The sequence below is a fragment of the Jaculus jaculus genome, chromosome 1 (genome assembly GCF_020740685.1).
Source record: "Jaculus jaculus isolate mJacJac1 chromosome 1, mJacJac1.mat.Y.cur, whole genome shotgun sequence".
NCBI classification, from domain to species: domain Eukaryota; kingdom Metazoa; phylum Chordata; class Mammalia; order Rodentia; family Dipodidae; genus Jaculus; species Jaculus jaculus.
The window spans coordinates 209,102,438-209,127,996 of NC_059102.1; the positions used below are offsets into that span (position 1 = coordinate 209,102,438).

A 25,559-nucleotide genomic window follows, 5' to 3' on the forward strand; every position below is an offset into this window, starting at 1 on the left:
GTTGATTTCAAGTGATCAATGTTCTAATGAGTTACATGAAGTTTTCACTATTGGCCAGGCAAAAGGTAGTAGACCTACCTACATGAAGGAGATGGGGGTAACTTTGCCTTTGAAAATCTAATAGTTCTGGATGGTGAGAAGAGGTATATAAACAAATACCTATAAGCACAAGGTCTTAGTATATACTAAAGTACTAACTTGCTTTGAAGATTTGGATGAAAGTCAACTGAAGATGAGACTTTTCAAACAGATCTTAAAAATGAGTAGATGAGGAGTTTGCAAGCAAGCACAGTGGGGTCATAGACAGAGGAGAGAGCATTTCAGTAGATGACACCTCAGAAAAGGCAGGCAGGTCTATGAATGAACCCATAGCTGAGATCTGTCATGACAGAACACGTGAAGAAATGGGTAAAGGGTTCAGACACAAAGTCAGGCTTAGATGTCATGGCCATTCAGGAAGCTAACGTGCTTTAGCATGTCTGAATCTCTTCCCAAAGTCAGAATAGATTCATTTGCATTTATCAAAAATATCCAGTGGACAGCCAAGCATGGTTGCTACATAATATAGTACTGACACTCAGGAGCTGAGACAAGAAGATTGTAAGTTTGAGGCCAGCCTAGGCTACACAGTGAGACCATGCTTCCAAAAATTAATAAACAAAGCAGTGAAACAGTCCAGTAGAGGCTATATGTCAGATTTGCAAGCACAGTGGTAGGAATCAGTGGAGAAAAGAGATGTGGAGCAGATGGCAAGCTTGTTGGGCAGCCACTGCAGTATCTTCTATGTAAGAAACTTGGAGCCAGAATGCCGAGGAAGAATGGATAAGGATTTAGGACACACACTAATATGCATGTGAATAATGGAGAAAAGCAGCGTGATTTAGCTGCTAACTTGGGTGGTGACTGGCTCAGTGATGTCTCCTGAAACACTGAGGAACAGATTTTGCAGAACAGGTCTGAATAAGGGACACTGCAGAGGGCTCAGAAAGCAAGGGGCTATTCAGGGGAAGGTCAGGGCCTGCTGGAATGAAGCACACTTCTACAGCTCGGAAAGGAGGGATTGAGAGAAGATACCTGGGGCATGTACGTAGAAGATGAGGCCCAAAAATGGATGAGAAAGGCCAAATCACAAAAATATTTATGGGATAGCTCAATTAGTGGTATATCTACTTGAGAGAGTGTTCCACAGTCATCAAACATGACCACATGTAGTCTGTGAGGTGATATGGAAAAGCTTTGGACTTATTAAAAGAACACAGACACATACAGAAATATGGATGCACCTGAGAAGCATGGCACTGTGGAAGAAAGCAGACATGAAGGAGACACACTACACTTTCCATTTGTATGAAATTTTGGAGACAAAACTAACCTCTGGTGATCAAAAAGCAGACCAGTACTACTAGAGGAGGGACTATGCAACTACAAATTATGCCAGGGTAGTGAGGCTATGGGCTATTTTCTTCTTGCTTACTTTTTCTTTTCATAAGATAATTTTAAGTAAAAATGAACTTTAAACCTTCAAATGGCAATAAATACTTAGCAGTGGCTCATGCAAATGGAGAGCTCATTATGATTTCTCCCCCAAAAAGCATGAAAGAATCTCCTTAAATATTTATAAAAGATAATAGGAAATACACCAGACAAAGTATCAGGTCCTGAGGGATTTCTAACAATATTTCATTTATTCATACTTTTTCCCACATGTAGTGTTTAACCACACTGCCCTCACAAAATGGCAAGGTTCAACTACCACACCACTGTAACATCACATACACTTTGTTTTGTTTCATTGATTTATTTGAGGCAGAGTTTACTATGTAGCCAAGGCTAGCCTTGAACTAACTATGTAGCTCTAGCTGGCCTGAACTTATAGTGATCTTCCTGCCTCTACCTCTGTCTCCTGAATGCTGGGATTACAGACATGCATCTCCACATCAGCTGAAAATAGCACACATTTTGATACATTTTTGGTGTATGTATATGATATGTATTTGTGTGCATGACATGATATGTATGTATGGGCACAGGCATGGCACAGCACATGTGTAGAGGTCAGAGGATAATATCATCCTCCAATTTTTTTGACATAGGATCTCTCTTATTGTTTGCTACTGTCAATGTGAGACTAACTGGCCAGCAAGCTTTGGGATACCCCTGAATATCCTCCACTGCCTAACACACATTGGGATTACAGACGCATACATCATTGTGTCTGGCTTTATGTGAATCCTGGGAATCAGAATTTCAGTCATCAGACTTGTGCAGCAGCACATTTAACCACTGAGCAATCTTTCTAGCTTTTCATACATATTATTTAACAGGAGTTAATACGTGGTATTATACCCTTCTCAGTGTATTATTTTATGTGATTCTCATAATAATCCTTGGGGCACAGAAGTATTTTAGAAAGAATGAACAATGATGGGAGAGATGTAATGTGATTGTTCCAAGGTACCAAGGATTCAAACCTGAATACTGGGCCAGTATAGTTCTAAGCATTTCGCTGTTTCAAACTTGAACACTGAGTATAAGCTGTGCTATGTAAACCTATCTTTTCAGCTCTTGCTGCAACAATCCAACTGAAAGCTTGGAGAGCAATCTCTCCGGCCAGGTTCAGCACAAACATCCAAAGACTCTTGTTTTCCCTGCCAGAACCAATCCCCTTCCTGAATGCATTATGCTGGGCCTGGAACAAGCCTGCCTTACTCAACAGCAGCATGACTCACTCCAGCCTTGGGTGACAGAACAGTATGGACAGGTCACCCATAGCATCCTGACATTTTGACAGCAGTGGGAAAAGCACATCAGGGCACATTCCCCTTATCACAGATAGAAAGAAGTGAGTACAAATGAATGGCTATTTCCTGTCAGGCTGTGTGGCTGACTGAAGATGAGGAGTACCTGGGCCCCAACTTAAACTGCTTAATTGTGAAAAGAGGATGCTCATTCAGGCAGTATGAATGAGCTCAGTGTTCCATTCTGGTTCCTGCCGTGCCTTGGGCAGTGGAAACCTGACACTGGAGGCAGGAGGCAGCTCATCTTCACCTCCACTGGTCTGAAGAACTCTAAAACTCACAAAAGCCTTCTTTCCTGATCTCCTAACTCCATATCCATGACAGTATTTAAAACACAGACAGAAGCAAATTAAGCTGGTGGTTTGAGTAATGGAAAGGCTAGAGCCAAGTCAAATGTGATGGCAGAAAGCCCCCATAGTCTCTGAGGGCTGGCTGCCCACAGCTGTGGTCTCCTCAAGTGCTTCCCTAGAACTCACTCAGTTTCATCTGTCTTCCTCAGTGCTGAAGTCTTGCATATATATTTTGAACCTATAGGGTTAGCCAAATTCTGGTCTTTCCTCCCACTGAGAGGTACAAAGAGCAAACATACACAGTCTCCTTCCTACATGGCCTGTTCCCTGACCTTTGCCTTGGTTATTGTTAGTGGCTTAAGGATATTCCAGTCCAGCAAATTATATTGGCCATGCTTAAACTCTGGTGTTGTCCAAAAAATGGGCAGGGTCTGTCAACCTGGATGGCCACAGTTGTTTTCTTTAGTTGTTATCTTAGTAGAACTTAAATTCACACGTTTGCACACTTTCATTGTAGACTGTTGGCAAATACATAAAGCAAGAAGGCCTTTTGGTGAGCTGCAGGTCGACTTGAAGCTAAAGCAGGAAACCAATTCTTTAGGCTGAGAAGCCCCACAGCCAGGGGAACCCCAGGGCAGTCAGTTTACTCTGACACAGTAGCTGAGGTAGAAAAGGCATTATCATCTCTGTCCTTCAAATGGAGGACCTCCAGGACAGACAAGAATTTAAACAGGCTGTCCTGCAAACCAGGCTCTGTGGGCTGGGTACACGTTCATTCCTGGCCCATCCAGACTGTGAGAGTAGAATACAGTGTGCCTTGTTTTGATGTAACGTAATTACTGTTATCAGAGAGCAGAGCTTGCAACACTCTTTAATATGAAAAGTGGTTCAGAACAAACCTTGGTCGAATTATTTAGCAGGGATTCGCACAGTTACAGAAATCAATCTGTCTCTGTCTATTCATCAGAAGCATGTTTTGGTCATCATAAGCTGTTAGGCTTAGTCAGATCAGTGCCAGGAATTCTGGAAACTTGAGGTCATGCTGCCAAGATTCAAAAGCAATGTTGATAGTAAGTGCTTATACAGATTGCAGAGGGGGATCACTAACAGCTGCTGGCAAGCCACTCTAGCCACAGTGCAGAAGGGAAGGCAATAGCTTCCCCTGTCTGTAAAGTTTACTGAAGAAAAATAAAAACAGTTCTTACCTAGCTCTCCTCGGAGGTTAACAAGTTCTTGAGATAGGGTTTTGTGTTGCTTCAATGCTTCCTCCCGCTGTGGAAAACACATCAAGTTATCAAGGTTTGAAAGGGGTCCCTTTCAGTAAAGTACATAGTTGTTGTTATTACTAGGAAAATGAGACCTAGAATCACGAAGCTAAGATATGAAGCATTTAAATTAACAGTCTGTATTGTTAAAAACACAGATGTCCTTTGCTGGGAAGGAAATTCACCATTCAAAAAATCTGTATTTTCTCAGGTCCTAATGAAACATCCTTCTGAGGAACTGAATGGCTCATTTGAAAATATTTGCTCTAAGCCAGCCCTTCACTTGTGGATCCACAGACCCTTTCAGCTAATGCATACTGTACTTAAGACATAATGCATTCTCCTCCAAGGGCAATAATGGCCTAATCAGTTTAAGATAAATATTTAATGTTCTAAACATAGACACTTATAAGGATTTTGTCCTATATCCACAAATAAAGTTTTGTTACAAAGCCAATACTGTACTCTTACAAGACACACACACACAAAGTTTGTTCAAAAGTATAACCAACACCCACTCCAACCCCTAGTCTTTTAAAGACTAAAGTGAATTAATTGATTTTACCCAGATAGTATATATTCTAAATAGATTGTTAGAGAAATGAACCAAAGGAGACCAGACAGCTGCTTCAGTATTAAAAAAGCAATTACCAACCTTGCAATAAAGAATAATTTTCAAGTTACCAGCAACTCAAGACTATCAAACATCCACACCTACTTACACAAACACAGCAAACAGACACCATTCCTGTTCCTTATGACAGGAAGTCCCAGGATCTCAAAGCTCTCTGCAAATGCCCTTACTGGGATCCCCAGAGGGGGCTGTCGCCATACCTTATCACACTATGGCAGAGATCATGAGACTGGCCTCTGCAGAGTTGCTTTTCATTCTCAGCATTTCCCCCTGGTTCCAGACACCCTCCTGACATTCTTCCAGAAAAGCACTATAAACAAACACTAATTTACCCTTGTTGCTGCACATGGAGGAGAGAGGCACATTTTGCTGCTGGGGCAGCCCATTCTCCAGCTTCTGTCTCCAGCTCCCCCACCCCCCTGCACTGTCCAAGAAGTGCACAGGTGGCCAGTCCTCCCTCCAGTCGGGTCAGTCTACATTCAAAGCTCTAGCAGGAGGAGCACCATTGGTCCTGGCAGCCTCCCTCCCATCCTGCAGGTTACTGTATGCCTCAGACTCCTCTCTCCCCACAGAGGCTGATACTGCAGCTTCCTGCCTTTGGCATGAGCAGCCTGCGATTACTTAAAGCCATAGCCCTTCATTTATGAGAAACGAGAGCCAGACATTAGACTGATCGATTGCCACTTACTTAAATATCAGCTGGGATGCTGGAAACAAAAACTGCCCCTCTCTGCATGGATAATGGAGCTATTTTTAGATTTGTGAGCCTTTTTACTCCCCTGTCTAATTGAGGTCATTAAATTATCATGCTTACTAATAGAAAAGGGAAACTTGTTCTTCAAACCCATATACTAAATGACATGATAAACTAGATGAAGGGCAATGAAGGGTGAGCTGTGATTTAAAATTTTAAGTGATACTAAGACATGAACAAGACTTCCCTCAAAATTTAATTTCACTGCTTAGAGTATAGTCTATTTTTTAAATATGAACTTGAAGTACATATATTCGAATCACTTCTATTTTGTACTAGTCTCTCACTATCTAGGAAGTTACTGATTAACACCAGTGTTATCATATGAACAAGTGAACAATGATTAGAATTTAAGAAGTTCTTTTCTATCAAGTACATTTTGGCATGATTGTTTAATGAAATCCTAAATGCTTGTTTTTTTAAAAAGTGGTATTAGTGGGGGGTTTTTGTTTTTGTTTTTGTTTTGGCTTTTTGAGGTAGGGTCTCACTCTAGCCCAGACTGACCTGGAATTCACTATATAAGTCAGGGTAGCCTTGAGCTCATGGCAATCCTCCTACCTCTGCCTCCTAAGTGCTAGATTAAAGGTGTGTGCCACCACGCTTGGCTGATATTAGGTAGTTTTGACATCACAAACCAGCGAGTTCCAGTTTAAAAATAATAAACAATTTGTTTTCTAATATAACATTTGAAGACAATAAAATTAATAATACATATAATAATATGTTTTCTCTCCATATATTTTTGATATAGGATCTTACTGTTTAGCCCAAGTTGGCCTCAAACTTGTGATGCTCCTGCCTCAGTCTGTCAAGTGCTGGATAACAGCTGTGTGCCACAATACCCTGGCTCTTCTCATAAGAATTATGAGAATAATCTCATAAATTCAAAATAATAAATTTAGTTTTATTAAATCTACTTCAGATAAACATCAGCATATGTTGTCACTGGAGGGACAGGAAGCCAGAGGACAGCCTTATTAAATGACGATGTGGTTCCTGAAACACATTCAGTGAACTTGATTCAAGTCCCCTTTCCAACAGCAGTGAAGTTGTAATATAAGGGAGATGTGTAAGAAAATTCAACACATCTCAGATTTATAAAAAGTAAAAAGAAGATGGCAAAAGGTACAACTACAGATGGCATAACTTCAAAGAACACTTTTGGAAAACTAACATCCTATAACAAATACATAGCAAGTGATACTTTTGCTTATTAAAGGACTTTGGGAGACAAGGAATTTCAATATGTATATAGATAGCTCCCCTAACTCCATTACATTCAACCATCCTGTACTCAATGCATTGGAAGCCACTTCCATCCTCAGACCTCTGCCAGTTCCAGACACAGCAAGACAACCTCAAGGTCACCTTTCACTCACTGTCTCTATGTCTGTGGAAAAGTGAGACAGCTCTTCTTTACAAGGGTCTCCAACCCTTTTCACTTTTTTGTCAGTGTTACCTACCCTCTAGTTCTGGTACTCAACGGCTCGGCTGTGGACTACTGAAAAGACTCCTCCACTGTCCTTAGGGCTACTACACTGTCCTTCATGCATATAAAATCAAAGGCCTCTCACTGAGGGTGCTACAAAAAAAAAATGAAAAAAGAAAAGAAAACAGGGCTGAAAGTGTACAGCCTGAGCTTAGCATGCATGAGGCTCTGTATTATGTTCTCAAAACACTACAGTTAAAAAAAAAAAAAAAAAAGAGAGGGCTAGAGAGATGGCTTAGCAGTTAAGGCACTTTCCTGTGAAGCCTAAAGACCTATGTTCAATTCCCCAGTGCCTGTGTAAAGCCAGATGGACATGGTAGCACATGCATTTTGCATTTGTTTGCTGTGGCTGGAGTCCCTAGTTTGCCCATTTCTATCTGCCTCTCTCTCTCTCTGTGTCAAACAAAACAAATAAAAATAATAAAAATGTGAAGATGTAATGCATGCCTGCACACATACATTATATTACACACACACACACATACATACATACATACATAAATACATACCAAAATGTCACCATTAATCTGTGGGCCTGATTTGCCCAGCTCTAGTCCAGAATCCAAGTCTCTTCTGCATAAGGCACAAGCATCATGCTATCTTATTTCCATGATCTTGTCAATTCCACCCTCTTCTGATACCTGGTTTTCTTAACCTGACCCATTACACAGGCCTTCTGGAATACTAAGTGTCTGAGACATCATCCCCCCAAATACTGAGAAAGGATATTTATGTTTCTAAATCATAAGGTGGTATTCAGTATCAATTAAGTAACAGCATATCTTTATACATATATATATATGTATGTATATATACATATATACATATATACATACATATATATATAGATATAGATAGATACATACGCATATATATATATATATGCATGCTTACATATATATACATATATACATACATACATACACACACACACACACACACACACACACACACACACACACACACACACACACACATATATATATATGAATGAAGACATAGCTCCTGCCTTCAAGAAACTTGGAACTTAGTTTGAGCAAAATGTTCCAAGTCCACTTGTTGGTAACTAATCAAAGCAGATGACATCATTAGAGGAGGCACAATACAGGATAATGTAAAAACCCAGGGCTTTCAATATGGTCTTTATGGAATGTAGACCACAGGGCCCATACTGCAATAGACATAGGCTTTCTGTAAGATTGTCTGGGTAGCTTGCCCTTTAAATGTACTTATCATTTACTTGTAGATGGTAAAATACATTTTGTCAGTTAGAACCTGTTTTTTTCCAAATGCTCTTAGATCAGTGTTTCTGTCATAGATGATAACCTGTTAGAATCCAGATAATAGTTTTATTTAATTCTCTTTGTACTATAACATGCAGAGCCCCCTCCCCTATACACAATGTGAAAAAAGACAAAGATGGAAATCTGGGCAGAGAGATGCTTTCATACTGAAGCATTAAATACATGAAATGTCCCAAGGGGACAAATGGATTCTCCATAATTTAATTAGGGGTCGCTGGGAAACAAACACTTAAGTCAAGCTGTGGTCCCATCAGGGTGCATGAATGCTGCTCAATACACTACTGGGAGCATCAAGAAGCCTAGGAATCTTGCAAAAAAGAGCTACATAAGAAAGCTCAGATGTTATCACAGTGTTTTTATCACTTGGGCCACTGTTTTTTGTTTTGTGTTAGTTGGAAATAATTTTACTTAATGCAGACTCCTAACACTCCCTTTTAGGTGCTAGCCTTGGTTAGAGTCTATGTGCAAGACATTATTTGGTGGTATGATGAAGAATAAGAGATTTGGGAAAACATCTTGGCCTGGTTTGGGCTTACCTAGGAACCTTTGTATGAAGACATTGGGATTACTAATATCAAAATTGTTATTGTGCAGAATACTGCCCAAGCCTGCTGGGAAAAACTGAGAGTTAAACGTACTAACATTAGTGTATCCTTTGAGAAATAGAGTGAAATGTTTCCATATTGAAGGGACATTTATTAGAACTCGTGCTGTACAATAAAATGTGTTTTGGGGGCTAGAGAGATGGACTACTCCAGCCCCCCAAACACTTGCCTGCAAAGCCTAAGAATCCCAGTTCAATTCCATAGGACCCGCGTAAGCCAAATGCAGTAGGTGGCACATGCATCTAGAGTTCGTTGGCAGTGACTGGAGGCTCTGGAGTGCTCATTCTCTCTCTCTCTCTTTCTGTCTGTCTGCCTCTGTCTCTCTCTCTCTCTCTCTCAAATAAATAAATAAATAAATAAATAAAATAAGGTATTAAAAATGTGTTTGGGGCTGGAGAGATGGCTTAGTGGTTAAGCACTTGCCTGTGAAGCCTAAGGACCCCGGTTCGAGGCTCGGTTCCCCAGGTCCCACGTTAGCCAGATGCACAAGGGGGCGCACGCGTCTGGAGTTCGTTTGCAGAGGCTGGAAGCCCTGGCGCGCCCATTCTGTCTCTCTCTCCCTCTATCTGTCTTTCTCTCTGTGTCTGTCGTTCTCAAATAAATAAATAAATAATAAAAAAAATAAATAAAATAAATTAAAAAAATGTGTTTGGTTGCAGTTAATAGACTTGCTACAGATAAGAGATAGTTCTGTGATTCCCTATAATCAACTATGTTGTCCATAAGATAGGGTTTTAAAAAAACATTTAGGGGCTGGAGGGATCACTTAGTGGTTATGGCATTTGCCTGCAAAGCCAAAAGACCCAGCTTTGATTCCTCAAGACCCACGTTAGCCAGATGCACTGGCATGCCCATTCTCTCTCTCTAACCCTCTTTCTCTGTCAAATAAATAAAAATAAAATATTAAAAAACAGTTGGAAAGCGCCACATGTTCTCCCTCATATGTGGATCCTAGCTACAAATGATTGGGCTTCTGCGTGAGAAGGAAAATACTTAGTTGCAGAGGCCAGTAAGTTAAAAAGGAGATATAAAGGGAAGAGACAGGAAGGGAGGGTACTTAATAGGTTGTTATTGTATATATGTAAGTACAATGATTGAGATGGGGAGGTAATATGATGGAGAATGGAATTTCAAAGGGGAAAGTGTGGGGGGGGAGGGAGGGTATTATCATGGGATTTTTTTATAACCATGGAAAATGTTAATAAAAATTAAATAAATAAATATTTTTTAAAAAATGTTGGAAAAGGTTAGCAAGTACTATGTAGGAATGTCTCTATATATGTGTGCATATGTATCATATTTTTACATGTACCATATCATACACATATAAAATTCATAGTTAGCCCCTTCAACAATTGGTATAAAAGAACTTAAGGGTATTAAAATTTCTAACTTTCCTCCTATTTACATCTTTCCATTGTATAGCAGTACCCATTAAACTCTCAGTGAATATTTGCTGAAGGAATAAAAATATTTATATTTATAGATATTTTATATGCATTTTCTATGTGAAGTCCGATCTTCTCTTTTCATTTCTTCACTCAGGCGTGCACTGTTTATGACAGCTGCTGGGAAAGTTTAAGAAAAAACTGGAAGCAGATCTTTCTCTCAATGACTTTCCTATCTTTATTTTCTTTCTTTCTTTTTGAAATAGGGTCTTACGCTAGTCTAGGCTGGCCTGGAATTCACTGTGTAGTCTTGGGCTGGCCTCAAACTCACAGAGCTCCTCCTACCTCTACTTCCTGAGAGCTGGGATTAAAGATGTGTGCCATCATGCCTCACTCTTTCCTTTTGTAATAAATAGATTGTGACCTTTAATTTTATTTATTTATTTATTTATTTGCTAACAAAGAGAGATAGAGAAAACAGAGACAGAGAATGGGCATGCCAGGGCCTCCAGCCACTGCACTACTTTATACATCTGGGTTTACATGGGTACTGAGAAACTGAACCCAAGTCATTAGGTTTTGCAGGCAAGCACCTTACTGCTGAGCCATTTCTCCAGCCCCCTTTCCTATCTTAAAGAGAAGAGATAATCACAGAGTGGACACTATTATATAGAGAATGAAAGAGAAGTATAAACATTACTGAAACCCAAAGGAAGGGTAAAACATATAGCTAAACACAGAATAGGGGAAGGGATCATATGGTAGAATCTCAGAGCTCTTTACCCATTCTCCCCTCTCAGCCTGGGACCACCTCATGGTATGATAAATGAATATACCTCTAGACTATGAGGAGGGAAAGTAACTTCCCCAACCCACACCACCCAAGACACCTACCTCACAGAGGAGTTTATCCCCTTTTCCCATAAAACTCACTCTTTGGCACACCTTCGCTCTCCTTTTGGCTCTCCTGCTACAGGTGTGTGCCTCTCCCCCTTTCTTTTCCCTTTCCTTTCTCTTTTCCCCCCTTATTCTTTCTCCTTCTCTTCCACTACAAGTCTTAGATCTAAGAAGCTGTCTTGATCTCCAGTATGAACCTCCAAAGCTAACACTGTATCTTCTTCATTAAGGAGGGGAGTCTCTGAGACTTATCCATATTACATAGGTATTATGCTCTGGAATGAAGTGTCCTCTCAAAACACTCATATGTTGAAGTATTGGTCCCCCAAGTGGTGGTTCTGGTGAGAGGTGAGACGTGAGTGGATCATGAGGGTGCTAGCTTCATTAATGGGACTGATACTGTAAGAAAGATAAGATCATGTGGGTATCAAATGGAAGAGCAGCAGCCAGAAGCACTGCTTCCTGTGTGACGGCACTCAACAACTCCATACTTCAACTCATTTTTATGTAAATGCAAACTTACAGTTTGGGTGAGTATTTAATAATGCCTGGTACTTAGTAAGTACTGAACAAATGTTAACTCCCATTTGCTTTTCCATAATCTTTTTTTTTTTTTTTTTTTTTTTTTTTTGAGGTAGGGTCTCATTCTAGCCCAGGCTGACCTGAAACTCACTATGTAGTCTCAGGGTGGCCTCTAACTCGGTGCAATCCTCCTACCTCTGCCTTCAGAGTGCTGGAATTAAAGGTGTGTGCCACCACGCCCGGCCCTGCTCCTCCATCTTCTTTTCTTCTTCTTCTTTTTTTTTTTTTTTTGAGGTAGAGTCTCACTCTGGTCCAGGCTGACCTGGAATTAACTATGTAGTCTCAGAGTAGCCTTGAACTCTCAGCAATCCTCCTACCTCTGCCTCCTGAATGCTGGGATTAAAGGCTTGTGCCACCACACCTGGCTTACTCCATCTTCTTAATATATGGTGGAGCATTTAGGCAGTGGGAATTACATTTAAAAGTACTCTTGATACCATATTATAGAGAACCTTATGTTGCAGGTTACAAATCAGAATCATCCCAAACATATATAATGTATGTAACTGAATACATCTTAATAGACACATGTTAACAATTATAAAACTGTTAAGAATATTGTACTCAAATACACACAATCTAACCAATTATCAATGATATATTTTATATGCTCTTTTGCATTCAGAGTCTTTAAAAATCAATATGTATTTCACACTGATTGTATTACAGATGTTCAGTAGCCTCCTAAGGCCAGTGGTTACTATATCAGGCCATCTTAGATAATGGAGATCCCCTGGAGGATTTCATTGGCAGGATAGAATGTTTCAGAGAGATACATCTGTTAGCAATGCTTGGGACATATTACAGGGGACAAAGGACATAAGCATGAAGACTGTGAAGTTGCTATCAGTGAATAGCCATGCAGTCTGAACAGGATGACCTTAGTAGATATAGGAGAAATGAGGTAAAGGGTAGAAACACTATGAGTTCAGAGTTCACAGGACCTGCTGATTGATTTTAAGTGGGAGATAAAGGATAGAAAAGGACTGAAGGCTGGCTTATTGGGCTGTATGTAATACAAAAAAATAATTGGTTTATTTCTAAATAGAAAAGCTAAATGATCCCCACACCTGACATTACATAGCTTCCAACTTAGCCTGATTGGTTATAGAAATCAACTCATGGCTTCCTTCCTTACATATTAAAGAGAAACAAAAATACTATATACAGAGCGGGGGAGATGGCTCAGCAGTTAAAGGTGTTTAACTACAAGTCTGATGGCTGGAGTGCAATTCCCCAGGACCTGCTCAAAGATAAACGTAAAGTGCACAACTGTCTGTGATTCCAACATGCCCATGGCAATGGAAAACAGAGTCAGCATATTCATGAAGCTCACAGAGGACCATCTAGACTAGTGCATATACAACAGTAAAACAAGACAGACCATGTCACAAAGAGGAGAGAACCCCATGGTTGTCCTCAGATCTCCACATGCACACCATGGCACACACATGCACACACACACACTTAAATACTGTAGACTATTGGAGCTATAGAAAAAAACTAAATCAATATGTTTACCTCTCTCCTTCAGAAAATATATATGAGGGATTGGAAATGTAGCTCACTAGTGAAGTACCTGTTTAGTAGGCAAATGGCCCTGAGGAAGCTGATCTTCAATAGTGTATATTCACATAAATGTGGTTTTTCTCAATAAATTTTAACCAGCCCATTAGAATGTCAGGAAAGAGTAAGTGTTCTTTTTGGGACAGGGTCTTTCTTGTTTTGCTGTTATACATGCACCAGTCTGGATGGTCAGCAGAATGTCAGGGAAAAGTAAGTAAACAGAAAATCTGCCTTCCTTTTGTTGTGCCAGATTATTGTAAGAACAGGTGGAAGTTTTGATAAGTCCTCTGACATGATACTGGGAGTTACCTCAAAACTGGTCCATAAATATAATCAACCTCATTCTTTAAAACATCAATTCAGTTTGATATGGAAAGCTAAATGCAGTTATATAAGTTGTGTAAAGCACTACATTCACTGTTATCCTTCCAATGAAGAGTCTCTAGGAAGAGGAAAAGCAGTACTAAGAAAATTTTTGCATCCAATTTCTAGAGAGGGATTCCAGTATGAAATGAGTGGACAAAAGCATAGTTGGATGGATTGCACCTGGTCTTTGCAATAATCAACTTGAACATATATGCAGGACAGAGTGTGAGCATTCCCCCACCCTGTGGTCAGGAGCCCCAGAGGGATCAGCCTTACCTCAGACAGGAGGTACTGGATCACAACTGTTAGTGCCTCAAGCTTGGTATTGCCACAGGAAAGAAGCTGCTTGAGCTGCTGGATAAATCTGCTTTGGTTTTCACATTTTGTCTTATATTGGGCCAATTCAAGTGTTTTCTCGGTGGATAGCACATCTGGAGATGTCTGGGTCTGGATGCACAGACTTTTGGAATTCTTTTGCCTGCCCTTCTCAACTGCAACAGAAACATACAGAGACATGTGAGGTTAATTTCTATAATCACCACCACAGGAATTCAAAAACTAGGCCAGGGTTGAGGAGATGGCTCAGAGGTTAAGGGACTTGCCTGCAAAGCCTATTGACCTTGGTTCAATTCCCCAGTACCCACATAAAGACAGACACACTAAGATGTGCATTTGTCCTGAGTTCATTTGCAGAGGCGACAGGCCCTGGAAGCCCCATTCACTCACTCACTCACTCATTCATTCATTCTCTATGCTTCCAAATAAATAAGAATATTTTTTAAAACCTAGGACGGCATAGAAGTACATTTAAATCACGTTTACATAGTGAATGTATATGGGCAAAAACTGTATTGGATCAAAGATCTAGACGCTTAGAATTTGTAAACACAGACAATAGCTTTACTTCTCTCAAAGATTCATGTAGGGCAGAGCATTTATGTACAAGAAAAGAACAGGTTTAACAACTTAGAAACAGGAAAATTGGGTACAAAGTAATATTTTCATAGTTTTTACTTTCCTAGCTAAATTAAGAAGTTTGATAGTGACTACTACTTTGATAAAATATGTTGGTAGAAAAACAAAAATAATTTGACTCTAAATTTTTTTCCTTTTTAATATTTTTGTACATTTTATTTATTTATTTATTTGACAAAGAAAGGGGAAGAGAGAGAATGAGAGAGAGAGAGAGAGAGAGAGAGAGAGAGAGAGAGAGAGAGAGAGAGAGAGAGAATGGACATGCCAGGGCCTCCAGCCACTGCAAACGAACTCCAGATGCTTGCACCCCCTTGTGCATCTGGCTAACGTGGGTCCTAGGGAATTGAAACTGGGCCCTTTGGCTTTGCAGAGAAATGCCTTAACCACTAAGCCATCCATCCATCCCTGAAATTTATTTTTAATTAACATACAAGAATTATGTTTCGCCATGGTATTTTCAGATAATTTGTTTTTGTTGATCCTCCTCCCCTATCTTCTTCCTCCAGTAGTCTCCTTTACAAATTTGATGTTACAGGATCCCTATACACTTTCTACAAAGGGTTTATCCTTTCCTTGCTGACTGCCTGGCCATTACAGAGATTTACACTGCAGACATGTCATTTCCAAACCTCTAATAAATCAGCACATACACTGAGGATCTCACATTTTGCCTTTCAAGTTCACTGTAAAGAGCACAGTATGCTTGAACATACTATTCCACTTTCTATAAAATGCAGGCTTCACCTTAACACCTCACCATTCCAAGTAATCATGAATGAAATGTTTTTTTCAAGTACTTGCTGATATTCTAGAACCTGTCCAGGGTACCAAGGGAAGTGCTTATTCACTTCTCTTGACATAGCCCCTTGGGAATAATTTTTTTTAATTTTTTTGTTCATTTTTATTTATTTATTTGAGAGGAACAGACAGAGACAGAAAGAGGCATATATATAGAGAGAGAGAATGGACACGCCAGGGCTTCCAGCCATTGCAAATGAACTCCAGACACATGCACCCCCTTGTGCATCTGGCTAACATGGGTCCTGGGGAATCGAGCCTTGAACCGGGGTCCTTTAGCTTCACAGGCAAGCGCTTAACTGCTAAGCCATCTCTCCAGCCCGGGAATAATTTTTAAATAAAAAACTTGTTCAGTTCAGGAACCACTTCAACAGCCAGGCATCTATGGAATAAATGGGAAGCAGACTCCTCAGCCTCTTCACATGATCAGGATGCAGGGCTGGGGAGATGGCTTAGCTTTTAAAGGTGCTTGCTTGCAAAGCCTGACAGCCAGAGTTTGATTCCCCAGTACCAAGTAAAGCCAGATGCACAAAGTGGTGCATGTGTCTGAAGTCTGTAGTGACAAGAGGCCCTGGCATGCCCATTCATGCTTTCTGTATCTGCAAATAAATAAGAATACAATATATAAACAGGAGGCATATTACTGCTCAGCCTCTTCACACAAACACGAAGCAGATTCCTCAACTGCTACACATAAACAACCCAAAAAGCTAAACTTAAATATGAACCAAAAAAGGCACAAGAAACTTTAAAAAATTCCATTATTCTGACAAATGTTCCTTATGAAATCCACATTCTATGGTAATAAATCTTGGTGAACTTTCCCAGGCTGGCCCTGAGCTCATTGTGAGCCTGTTACCTTGGCCTCCTGAGTGCTGGGACTAAAGGTGTGTGCCACCATGACCAGCTGAGCAAACTTTTTTAAAAATGTTTTTGTTTATTTTTATTTATTTTTTTGAGAGCGACAGACAAAGAGACACAGAGGCAGAGAGAGAGAGGGAATGGGCGCACCAGGGCTTATACCCACTGCAAACAAACTCCAGACTCGTGCACCACCTTGTGCATCTGGCTAACATGGGTCCTGGGGAATCAAGCCTCGAACCAGAGTCCTTAGGCTGCACAGGCAAGCGTTTAACCACTAAGCCATCTCTCCAGCCCTGAGAAAACTTTTTAATGCAGCTAAATTTACCTTAATTTTCAGGAGCAGCAAACTACTACCCAAGAGTGCTGGAAAGAAAATACACACACTTCAGTACCCATGTATCAAGAACCATTGGCCGGATACATTAAAAATACTCTTGGGCTGGAAAGATGGCTTAGCAGTTAAGGAGCTCGCCTGTAAAGCCTAAAGACCCATGTTCAACTCTCCAGATCCCATATAAGCCAGACACACAGAGGCAAGCACAAAGTTGCATGTGCCCACTAGGTGATGCAAGTATCTGGTGTTTGATTGTAGTGACTGACCAACTGCAGAATCTGAGGCTTTGGAGCGCCAATTCTCTAAAATAAAATAAAATAAAAATACTCCTTAGGGCTGGTGAGATGGCTCAGTGGCTAAGGTGCTTACCTACAAAAAAGCCTAAGGACTCATGTTTGATTCTCCAGGTCCCACATAAGCCAGATGCACAGAGTGATTCAAGCATGCAAGGTTGCACATGCATAAGGTGGCACACACATCTGGAGTTTGATTGCAGTGGCTAGAGGCCCTGGCAAGCCAATTTTCTCTTCTCTGCCCCCCCCCCCACCAGCATAAAAAGAAAAATACCAGTCTACAGAGCTTTGACTCAAAAAAGAAAAAAAAAAAAAACTCAAGTATGAATCAAACAATGGGCTCTCATTTCCTACGGTTACTTACATGGTTGTATCAATTAGTACTTGAAAATCCTCAGTTTTAAAGTGACTAAAATAGCCACTATTTGAAGAGGAGAAAAGTAGTCATCCTTTATTCTCTAATAATAACAAGTTATTAAGCTGCTTCTCACTACTGTCACTTCCTACATAGAGAAAACATCCAACTTGATTTCATCATGATTATAATGCAGAAAGATAAATTATAAGAATCATTAGCTATACTAATAAAAAATAAAGTTAATCACTTGTTAACATTAGTATTCCTGTCACTTTCTAACTGTTCTAAGAAATTGAACTTGTCACATAATATATAGTAATAATTACATGATATTTTACTGCTCAGAGTGTTTGGTCTTTCCTTTTCTTTTCTGAGACAGGGTGATTTCAAATCCCTTGGCTCAGTGACCCATACACTGTAGCCATAGGTAGGCTGACATTTCTTTGGATCTTCCCAGGGTAACCTACATAGGAAGATGAGGCTAGTGGAAACAGGGGGCTGCTCCAAGAGCAGTCTGCCTCAGTGGGACAGACTCAGCCAGAATGTTGGTCTCAGACACAAGCCTCTGCTGTTCTTAAATAATGTGGAAATCTAATCTGCTACAAAAGCAAAACTGAAAACAAAAACTATGTAACAAACCAAACAGAGTTTTAAAACTGTCAGGTTGCAACTATTTGCAAAGTCTAAGGGGTAAATCTCTCTTCTCCCTTTTATTTTCCAGTGCTGAGAATCAAATTCCTAGCCTTATGCATTGTAGACATGTACTCTATTGCTGTTACATCACCAGCCTAAGTGAAATCTTTTAGATGATACTTTTGGAGAAAATATTCTTTAAGGTTTTATTTTTGTTCATAAATATGAAAAAATATTGTAAAATGCAAATAAAAATCCTAACAATGTTTACCTCTTCAGATTAGAGAACAGGAGCTAGACAGAGAAAAGGTGTCTTAAACAATTTTTATACTTTTAAACCATGGGGTAAATATTAATTACATAAAATTTAAATATAAAATTAAAGCTAAATGAAATTATTTTCAAAATAGTTAAATTGAACTTTGAGCATTTAAATCTTTATTTAACCCTTATTGACTAAGAACATATAGCCTATGTAGACTCCTTTCTTAGGAACCCAGACCAGAATAGAAATAACACAACATTTGTTATGGACTGGGAAAAGATTTACAATCAGGAGGAAAGGGCCATTGACAAATTATTCTTCTGAAATATATGGCTTCAATTGTACAGAGTGCCCTCTGACTGGCATTATAAAAGCATGTTGTGACCCCAATCTTCTGCTCCATATACTGTTCTCCCTTAGGACAAAATCCTACCATGTGGCCTCTGACGACCCAGTTTGCACATCCTTCCCTGTCCTCATTCCTGTTCAAATGAAGATTAGAAATGATACCAAAAAAAAAAAAAATCTCTTAAAGCTTATAGGATACTTAATAACACTGAAAAACCAAGGGTTTCCCTTAAGCACGTCCAGATTTGTTATTTACATAAAATTAGCAAAATATCCCAAAATTAACATAGCAAGAGGCAAACTTTGCTCTTCCATCCTTACATACCCTTACATGCTTCCCAGGGTGTTACTGTTTTGGTAATGCAGCTGTACTTAAAAGGATGAACATCTACTAACAGAACATTTTCTGATTTCAAGGAATCAATTTAATCAGAAACCTTAAAATCCAATGTGAATGTCTCTATCTATAAGATTTCCCTCACAAATAACTACCACTACAGCCTCAATACCAACCTTACTCTGGGATTCATTCTGGGGAAAAGGAAACCTCCATGAGGAGAACAAAAGTCTAGAATCAAAGACATTTTTTCAGTTGAGAAAGACCTGAATTCCTTGCCGTCTTTCTTTCTACTCAGGAATCTCAATTTAACAAATTTAAAACTAGCCCAATGACGAGGTGGCCTATCATCTTCTTAAACAAAGTGGTCGGGTAAAGAGAAATCTACCTGTTTTGTAGGCTCAAGTTACAGTCTGACTCCATCTCAATACTAGAAAGTTTTACAGAGCGACTCAGACTGACCATCTCCACGGAAAGCAACTACTGAAGCACCCAGCCTCTGCTCAAACAAGCCACCTTATTTACAGGATCTGTTGCTTGCCTGAATTACTGAAAGAAAAGACCACTAAAATTGTCTTGGATTCCATGCAGCACAAAAGCAAGCACGGAATTTACTAATGGTGTCTCTTTTCTTTCCATACACAAGGGTCATTGGGGCCAGAGAGGTTCCACTTGGGGGAGTAGCATTGGTCGAGGGTTCCAGAAAACAGCTGGGATCCCTCAGACCCAAGTTTCTCTAGTGCTAGTCGCCTCCTGTTCCACTCTCAAAAGCAACACTTCCCCTGAACCAGGTAAGAGGCATTGGCTGGTATGTTTTCACTATGTATAGCATTGAAGACTGTTTGAGGTCTAATAAAGAAAATGTAGCTAATGAACACAGGAGCTGATAGGGAGAGATCTCTGAATCTCTACCAGCCCAGACAGATGATCAATTCCTTTCTTTTCTGCATTAGTCAGAGGCCATATATCTCATGACACCCATATGCAATTTCTTTCAGTTGGTTTTTCCTCAACATTTCATGGTGGTGTTTTATAATAAGGTATGACACAAAAACAAAGTGTTAACATGAGAATCATTGGGAAATAGGTTTTATTTAAAAAAAATATTTTTATTTACTTGAGGAGAGACAGAATGGGCTTGCCAGGGCCTCCTGCAACTGCAAACCAACTCCAGATGCATATGTCTCTTTGTGCATCTTATGAGGGCACTAGGGAATTGAATCCAGGCCATTAGTCTTTGCAAGCAAATACCTTTAACCAATGAGCCATCTATTCATCCTGAGAAATATGTTTTCTAATAAGAGGGAGTAACCAGTATAATGTTTACCCAAATGGCTACTACTGCTCATTCTATAAATGTTTATGGATGTCTTTTTAATACACTGGCCCTTCTCTCAAGAAATTTATATACAACAGACAAAAACATGCCACCATCTGTATGATTTCATAATTAGATCCTAGACTCAAGTACACAGTGAGGAAGGAGTACATGCAGGGAAACTCCTACGTGTGGGGCAGAGTCCATTCAGAATTTGCACATGTGGCAGATAGATAAGGGCACTGGAGGCAGGTAAAGCCAGCAAACACATAGGCACAGAGGTTCAAAGCCTGGGTATTTCAACATAAAGAGCAACCTCAGAGTCAAATGAAGCAGCTGGGAATATAAATGGGCGGAAGTGAGGGAGGTGGGGGAGAGAGAGAGAGAGAGAGGGGGGGGGGGAATATGTATGTGTGTGTGTGTGTGCTTTGCAAGATCTTATCCTGCAGGACACAGAGAGCTGGGCAGAGTCCTGTAGGCATGGGAAGGAAGATGTGAGGGTGCAAAACCAGAGGCAGCAAGGGCAAGAAGGAGGCCCAAGAAGAATTCTGGGATCCACATCAGTGAGAATAGGCAGGAAAGAGGACTGCATTTATGAGATACGTTGGAGGACTGTGGACTGCACGGCCAGTTGGATCAAGATGCATGCAGGGTGAGTCATAGGTTTCCAGAGGAAATAACATTAGGAGGAGATTAGCAGGGGGAAAGAGGGCAAGGGCAGAGGGGATGGGGGAGCTTGGAGTAGGATGGGGTAAGGTGTGAGGACATTCTCTAACACTCTGATCTTTAGCCTCCAAAAATAGTAGATTCTAAACTCACCTGCTCTCTAGATTTCATCACTTCCATGTAGCTTTCTCAAGGTGCAATCAGTTCTTTATTTTCCATGGTCCTAAAGACTGACCTGGAGTCACACACATTTTCTCCCATACAAGTACTAACCAGGCCCAGCCCTGTTTGGCTTCATGGATCAGAAGAGATCCTGTGTGTTTAGGGCTGTATGGCCATAGACCACACAAACTTTCTCTTTGTAACAACTGAACAGTGAACGGATGTGAACCTGCATAACCTTACCAAAAATATTTAAAATTATTACTTATGTCAGCAAATGTTATTTTTAATTCTATTCATTACTTGATAAAGATAAGATCTCTTTAAATGAAAATGAAAAAGTTAATAATTTAGGAGACATAAAACATTTTTACTTCAGATAGATACTTCTTAGGAATATTTCAGTCTCAGCAAAGCACAGTGTTTAGAATTTTAAAACTTAACCAACCCAGCAACTGTTCTTATTTGTGGTGAGGATGGGGTGAGGGTGCTCAGCTTGCAGACAGCTGAGCATTTTAAAAACATATTTTATTTACTTATTTACTTACGAGAAGGAGAGAGAGAGAGAGAGAAAGAGAGAGAATGGGCAAGCCAGGGCCTCTACCCATTGCAAATGAACTCCAGATATATGTGCCACCTAATGCATCTGACTCACATGGGTACTGGGGAATTGAAACTAGGCCCCTAATCTTCACAGGCAAGTATCATAACTGCTAAGCCATCTCTCCAGCCCCAGCTAAACATTTTAAATGTGCATGAGACTGTATTGATGGCATGTGTTAAAATGTCCTGTATTATTTGTAAAAGAGATTTAAGTTTTATTTTATTTTAAAAGCAGAGTGGGGAACAGAAGGTACAGTCACACAAAAATTACTGTGTGTAGCAAGGCACAGTGACACACACCTGTAATTACAACAGTCAGGAAGCTGTGACAGAGGATCTCAATCTCAAGGCTACATAATGAGACTGCCTCAAAAAGTAAAACATTAAATTAAATTACTGTGTGTAGTGGATTTTTCTTACTTTTTTATTTTTACTGGGGTGATACAAAAGCCTTATTTTAAGTATTTTATGTGTAGCAGGCAGGGGGAAAGCTTGCTTTTCAAGTTCTCACAAACCTAAAACAGACTACCTATAAGGAAGACTTAACAAAAACTCACTACTCACAAGTACCTTCAGACTGTACTGAATCAAGTACGTAACTTTCTAACAAAAAAAATAAATAAAAAAGAAATGAATATCCATCTTAATAGGCCAATATTTTGAATTTATTTCAGGCATAACAGAATATATTATAAAAATACAACAAATTTTCAAGCATAGGACTTTTAGAGGACTGGGAAAATGACTCAGAAAGAGTACTTGCTACACACGTATGCAGTCCCGGTACCTGCACCACAGAGCCAGGAGTTGCCACACACCCCTGGAATCATAGCACTGAAAGGTACAAAGACAGGAGAATCACTGGAGCTCCCTGGCAGGGGAAGTGAGAGATCTGTCTCAAAGAAACAATACTGGAGAAAAGTAGAGGACACTGGTGTTCTAACTGTGGCCTCTGCACAGAAGGCCCACACCACACACAATTAAGACTAAAATGATGATTTTAGGTTCAATTTAAATATGATAAAGAAAGTGAATGAAACTATTTTCATTCCAATTGTAGCAACACATGTCATTAAAATCAATTTTAATTTTAGAAATATGAATTCTTTTGACTTAAATCAGGAAACAAGTATAACTTGTTATGCTTATTCCCATTGCACGTATACAAACTGGAGAGGCCTGTCCTTGGAGACCACCACCAAGGAAGAAAGCACAGATAACCACAGCTTCCCTGTGGTGTCAGCAAGGAACTACTTCACAAGAGCCACTGGCACTGGCTTCTTTCCCCATTGTTGTTGCTATTATACAAGGCAGTTTCATTTCTAACATATTAAGCAGTAGTTTCTTCCTTGATCTTAGCCAAAAGGCCAAGTAGCAGTGCAGCAGTAGTTTCTTAGTGAGCCTTTTTTCCTTTGTTTTTATCTTAACCATCATTTTAGCTCATCAGTTTTATGAGGTATCTGAAAAACTACCTGCTTATGCCAAGAAGCTTCTTATAATTTCAGCAACAGAAATATATATCAGGAAGGTATACCTTTTAATTTTACTCATGGAAGAATACGTTACCTAAAATAACATCCTGTCACTCAGCAACTGATTCCAAAACAAGAAGCCTGTGAGGGCTTCAATGTAATGACTTTTCAGCGCATTTAGGATTTAACATATTTAATTACTGTGTCTTCTGTGATATTTAAACCCTGAGCTACCCAATAACATCAGGTGATGTTGCTGCTGTGAAAACGAGCTGCACTCTGAAGGTACCACAGATGACACCCTCCCATCACAGGTTAGGTTGCAATTGTGCTTAGTATAAAAGGATGCTTGTGAAAAACTGACACTTGCAGACATACACAGTGAGGGGGTATCAACAAAATGTACTAGTTAATAAAAAAATCCCCTTATAATAAGTACAATAGACTATTTGTGAGAGAAACAAAAATTAAAATAGTTAATAAAGCATTCAGCATTAGGACTACCTATATAAACAATAAATAAAAAGAACAACACTATGTTCCTCATATTCACCATTTAAGAAGGAGGTACCTAGAACCTGGGTCACAGGAAGCAATAGGAAAAAAAGGCAAGTCTCTCACCACAAAGATTTCCCAATTTTAATTTTCCCTAGAGCTATAGAATCACTGGTATTTATAAAAAGGACTCTCATCTTCCAAAATTACCCAAAGTAGCCGGCCATGGTGGTGCATGCCTTTAATCCTAGCACTTGGGAGGCAGAGGTAGGAGGATCACAGTGAGTTCAGGCCACCCTGAGACTACATAGTGAATTCCATGTCAGCCTGAGCTAGAATGAGATCCTACCTCAAAAAAAAAAAAAAAAAAAAAAAAAAAAAATTATCCAAAGTATTACCTAAGAGGGACAGAGAAAAAGGATGTTCAATATGAGGTACCTTTAGGATCACACCCATAGCAAAATCATGAGCTCAGCTTATTCAATGAAGCAAAGAAGGGTCAGAGTTCCCGGTGAGACAACACAGGGTACATTGAAGACTACATCCACATCTGCTGTTCTTGAACCCAGCCCTTTATGTATCCCACAATTAATCCAATCTCTTTTTCAAACTCGCAATACATATATTACTATTTGCTTTCAGTGAAAGGTGTCTATCATGTTTTCATTGACTTCCATATTTTATTGTGTGTGAAATACAAAATTATTTAACCCAGCACTAAATGAACAGAATTCCCACCACTAACACTAAATACACCACTAATAAAATATTATGCATATAATAGTCAAATTTAAAGTATAGAACATGCTTATCAACATATTATTTCATAATGGAAAATTAATTCAAGTGATAAAAATCAAATATTAGCACTTGTGTCCAAACAAAGATTTGATTTTGAAATAATGCTCCCCTCATTTGTAGATGACCAATAACAGCAATTGAGAGACAGCAAGTTCTTTGTCTTTTCTGAGGCAAATATTTGAATGTACTTCAGAGACTAGAAAAGTCAAACACACAACTTCCCCACCTCCCTTGCAGGTAGGGATAGTCATGTGACTGGAATCTAGCCAATGAGACTTAAGCTTAAGGTATTTGGTACCACCCCATCCTTATTTCTTTGGCTTACTGCTGAATGCAGCCATGGCAAACTGAGGGAATAGTCCTGAGAAAACAACAAAAGCTACAAAAATAAAGTCATGGAACAAGGAGGTAGGTCAGTGGGTAATAATGCTTGCTGCATAAATATAGGAAGCTGTGTTCAATCCCTGGCACATATAAAAATCAGGGTGCAGGCTGTAATCCTTGGCCTGAGGATGGGAGTTGGGGCAAAGATAAGGAGGATTGTAACCAAAACAAAGTGAGCTCCAGGTTTAGAGAGAGGCTGTCTTAAGAAATAAGGCAGAAGAGTAACCAAAGGGGAGACCTGACGTCCTCCTTTGGCTTCCATATGGTTGCACATTTGTGCACATACATCAGCACACACATGTGCATTCCCAACATACACACACCAAACATTCACTAAATCTCACTAGCTCAGCAAAAGTATAATTCTTACTTCTTAGTGTAGTTGCCTTCCCCTGGATCAGAGAACATTAACTATGTGAAGTTTGATGGAGACGGTTAATCATCATTAATGCAGGTTCATTACCAGCAGAGCAGGAAAACTGAACTCTATGCGGCAGGGAGTAGTTCTACTTGGA

At 39.7% G+C, this 25,559-nt stretch overlaps 1 protein-coding gene across 5 annotated transcripts in view; it reads right to left on the bottom strand.

The window, feature by feature from the left end:
• Mtus1 (microtubule associated scaffold protein 1) overlaps nucleotides 1-25,559 on the bottom strand; it is a 177,519-nt gene that overhangs the window by 27,236 nt on the left and 124,724 nt on the right. For all 5 annotated transcript variants that reach the window (XM_045132017.1, XM_045132009.1, XM_045132015.1 and 2 more), the window contains 2 exons: nucleotides 14,215-14,429; nucleotides 4,294-4,360 (listed from right to left, as the gene is read on the bottom strand). In XM_045132017.1, coding sequence (XP_044987952.1) covers nucleotides 4,294-4,360; nucleotides 14,215-14,429 — 282 coding nt within the window. The remainder of the gene's footprint in view (nucleotides 1-4,293; nucleotides 4,361-14,214; nucleotides 14,430-25,559) is intronic.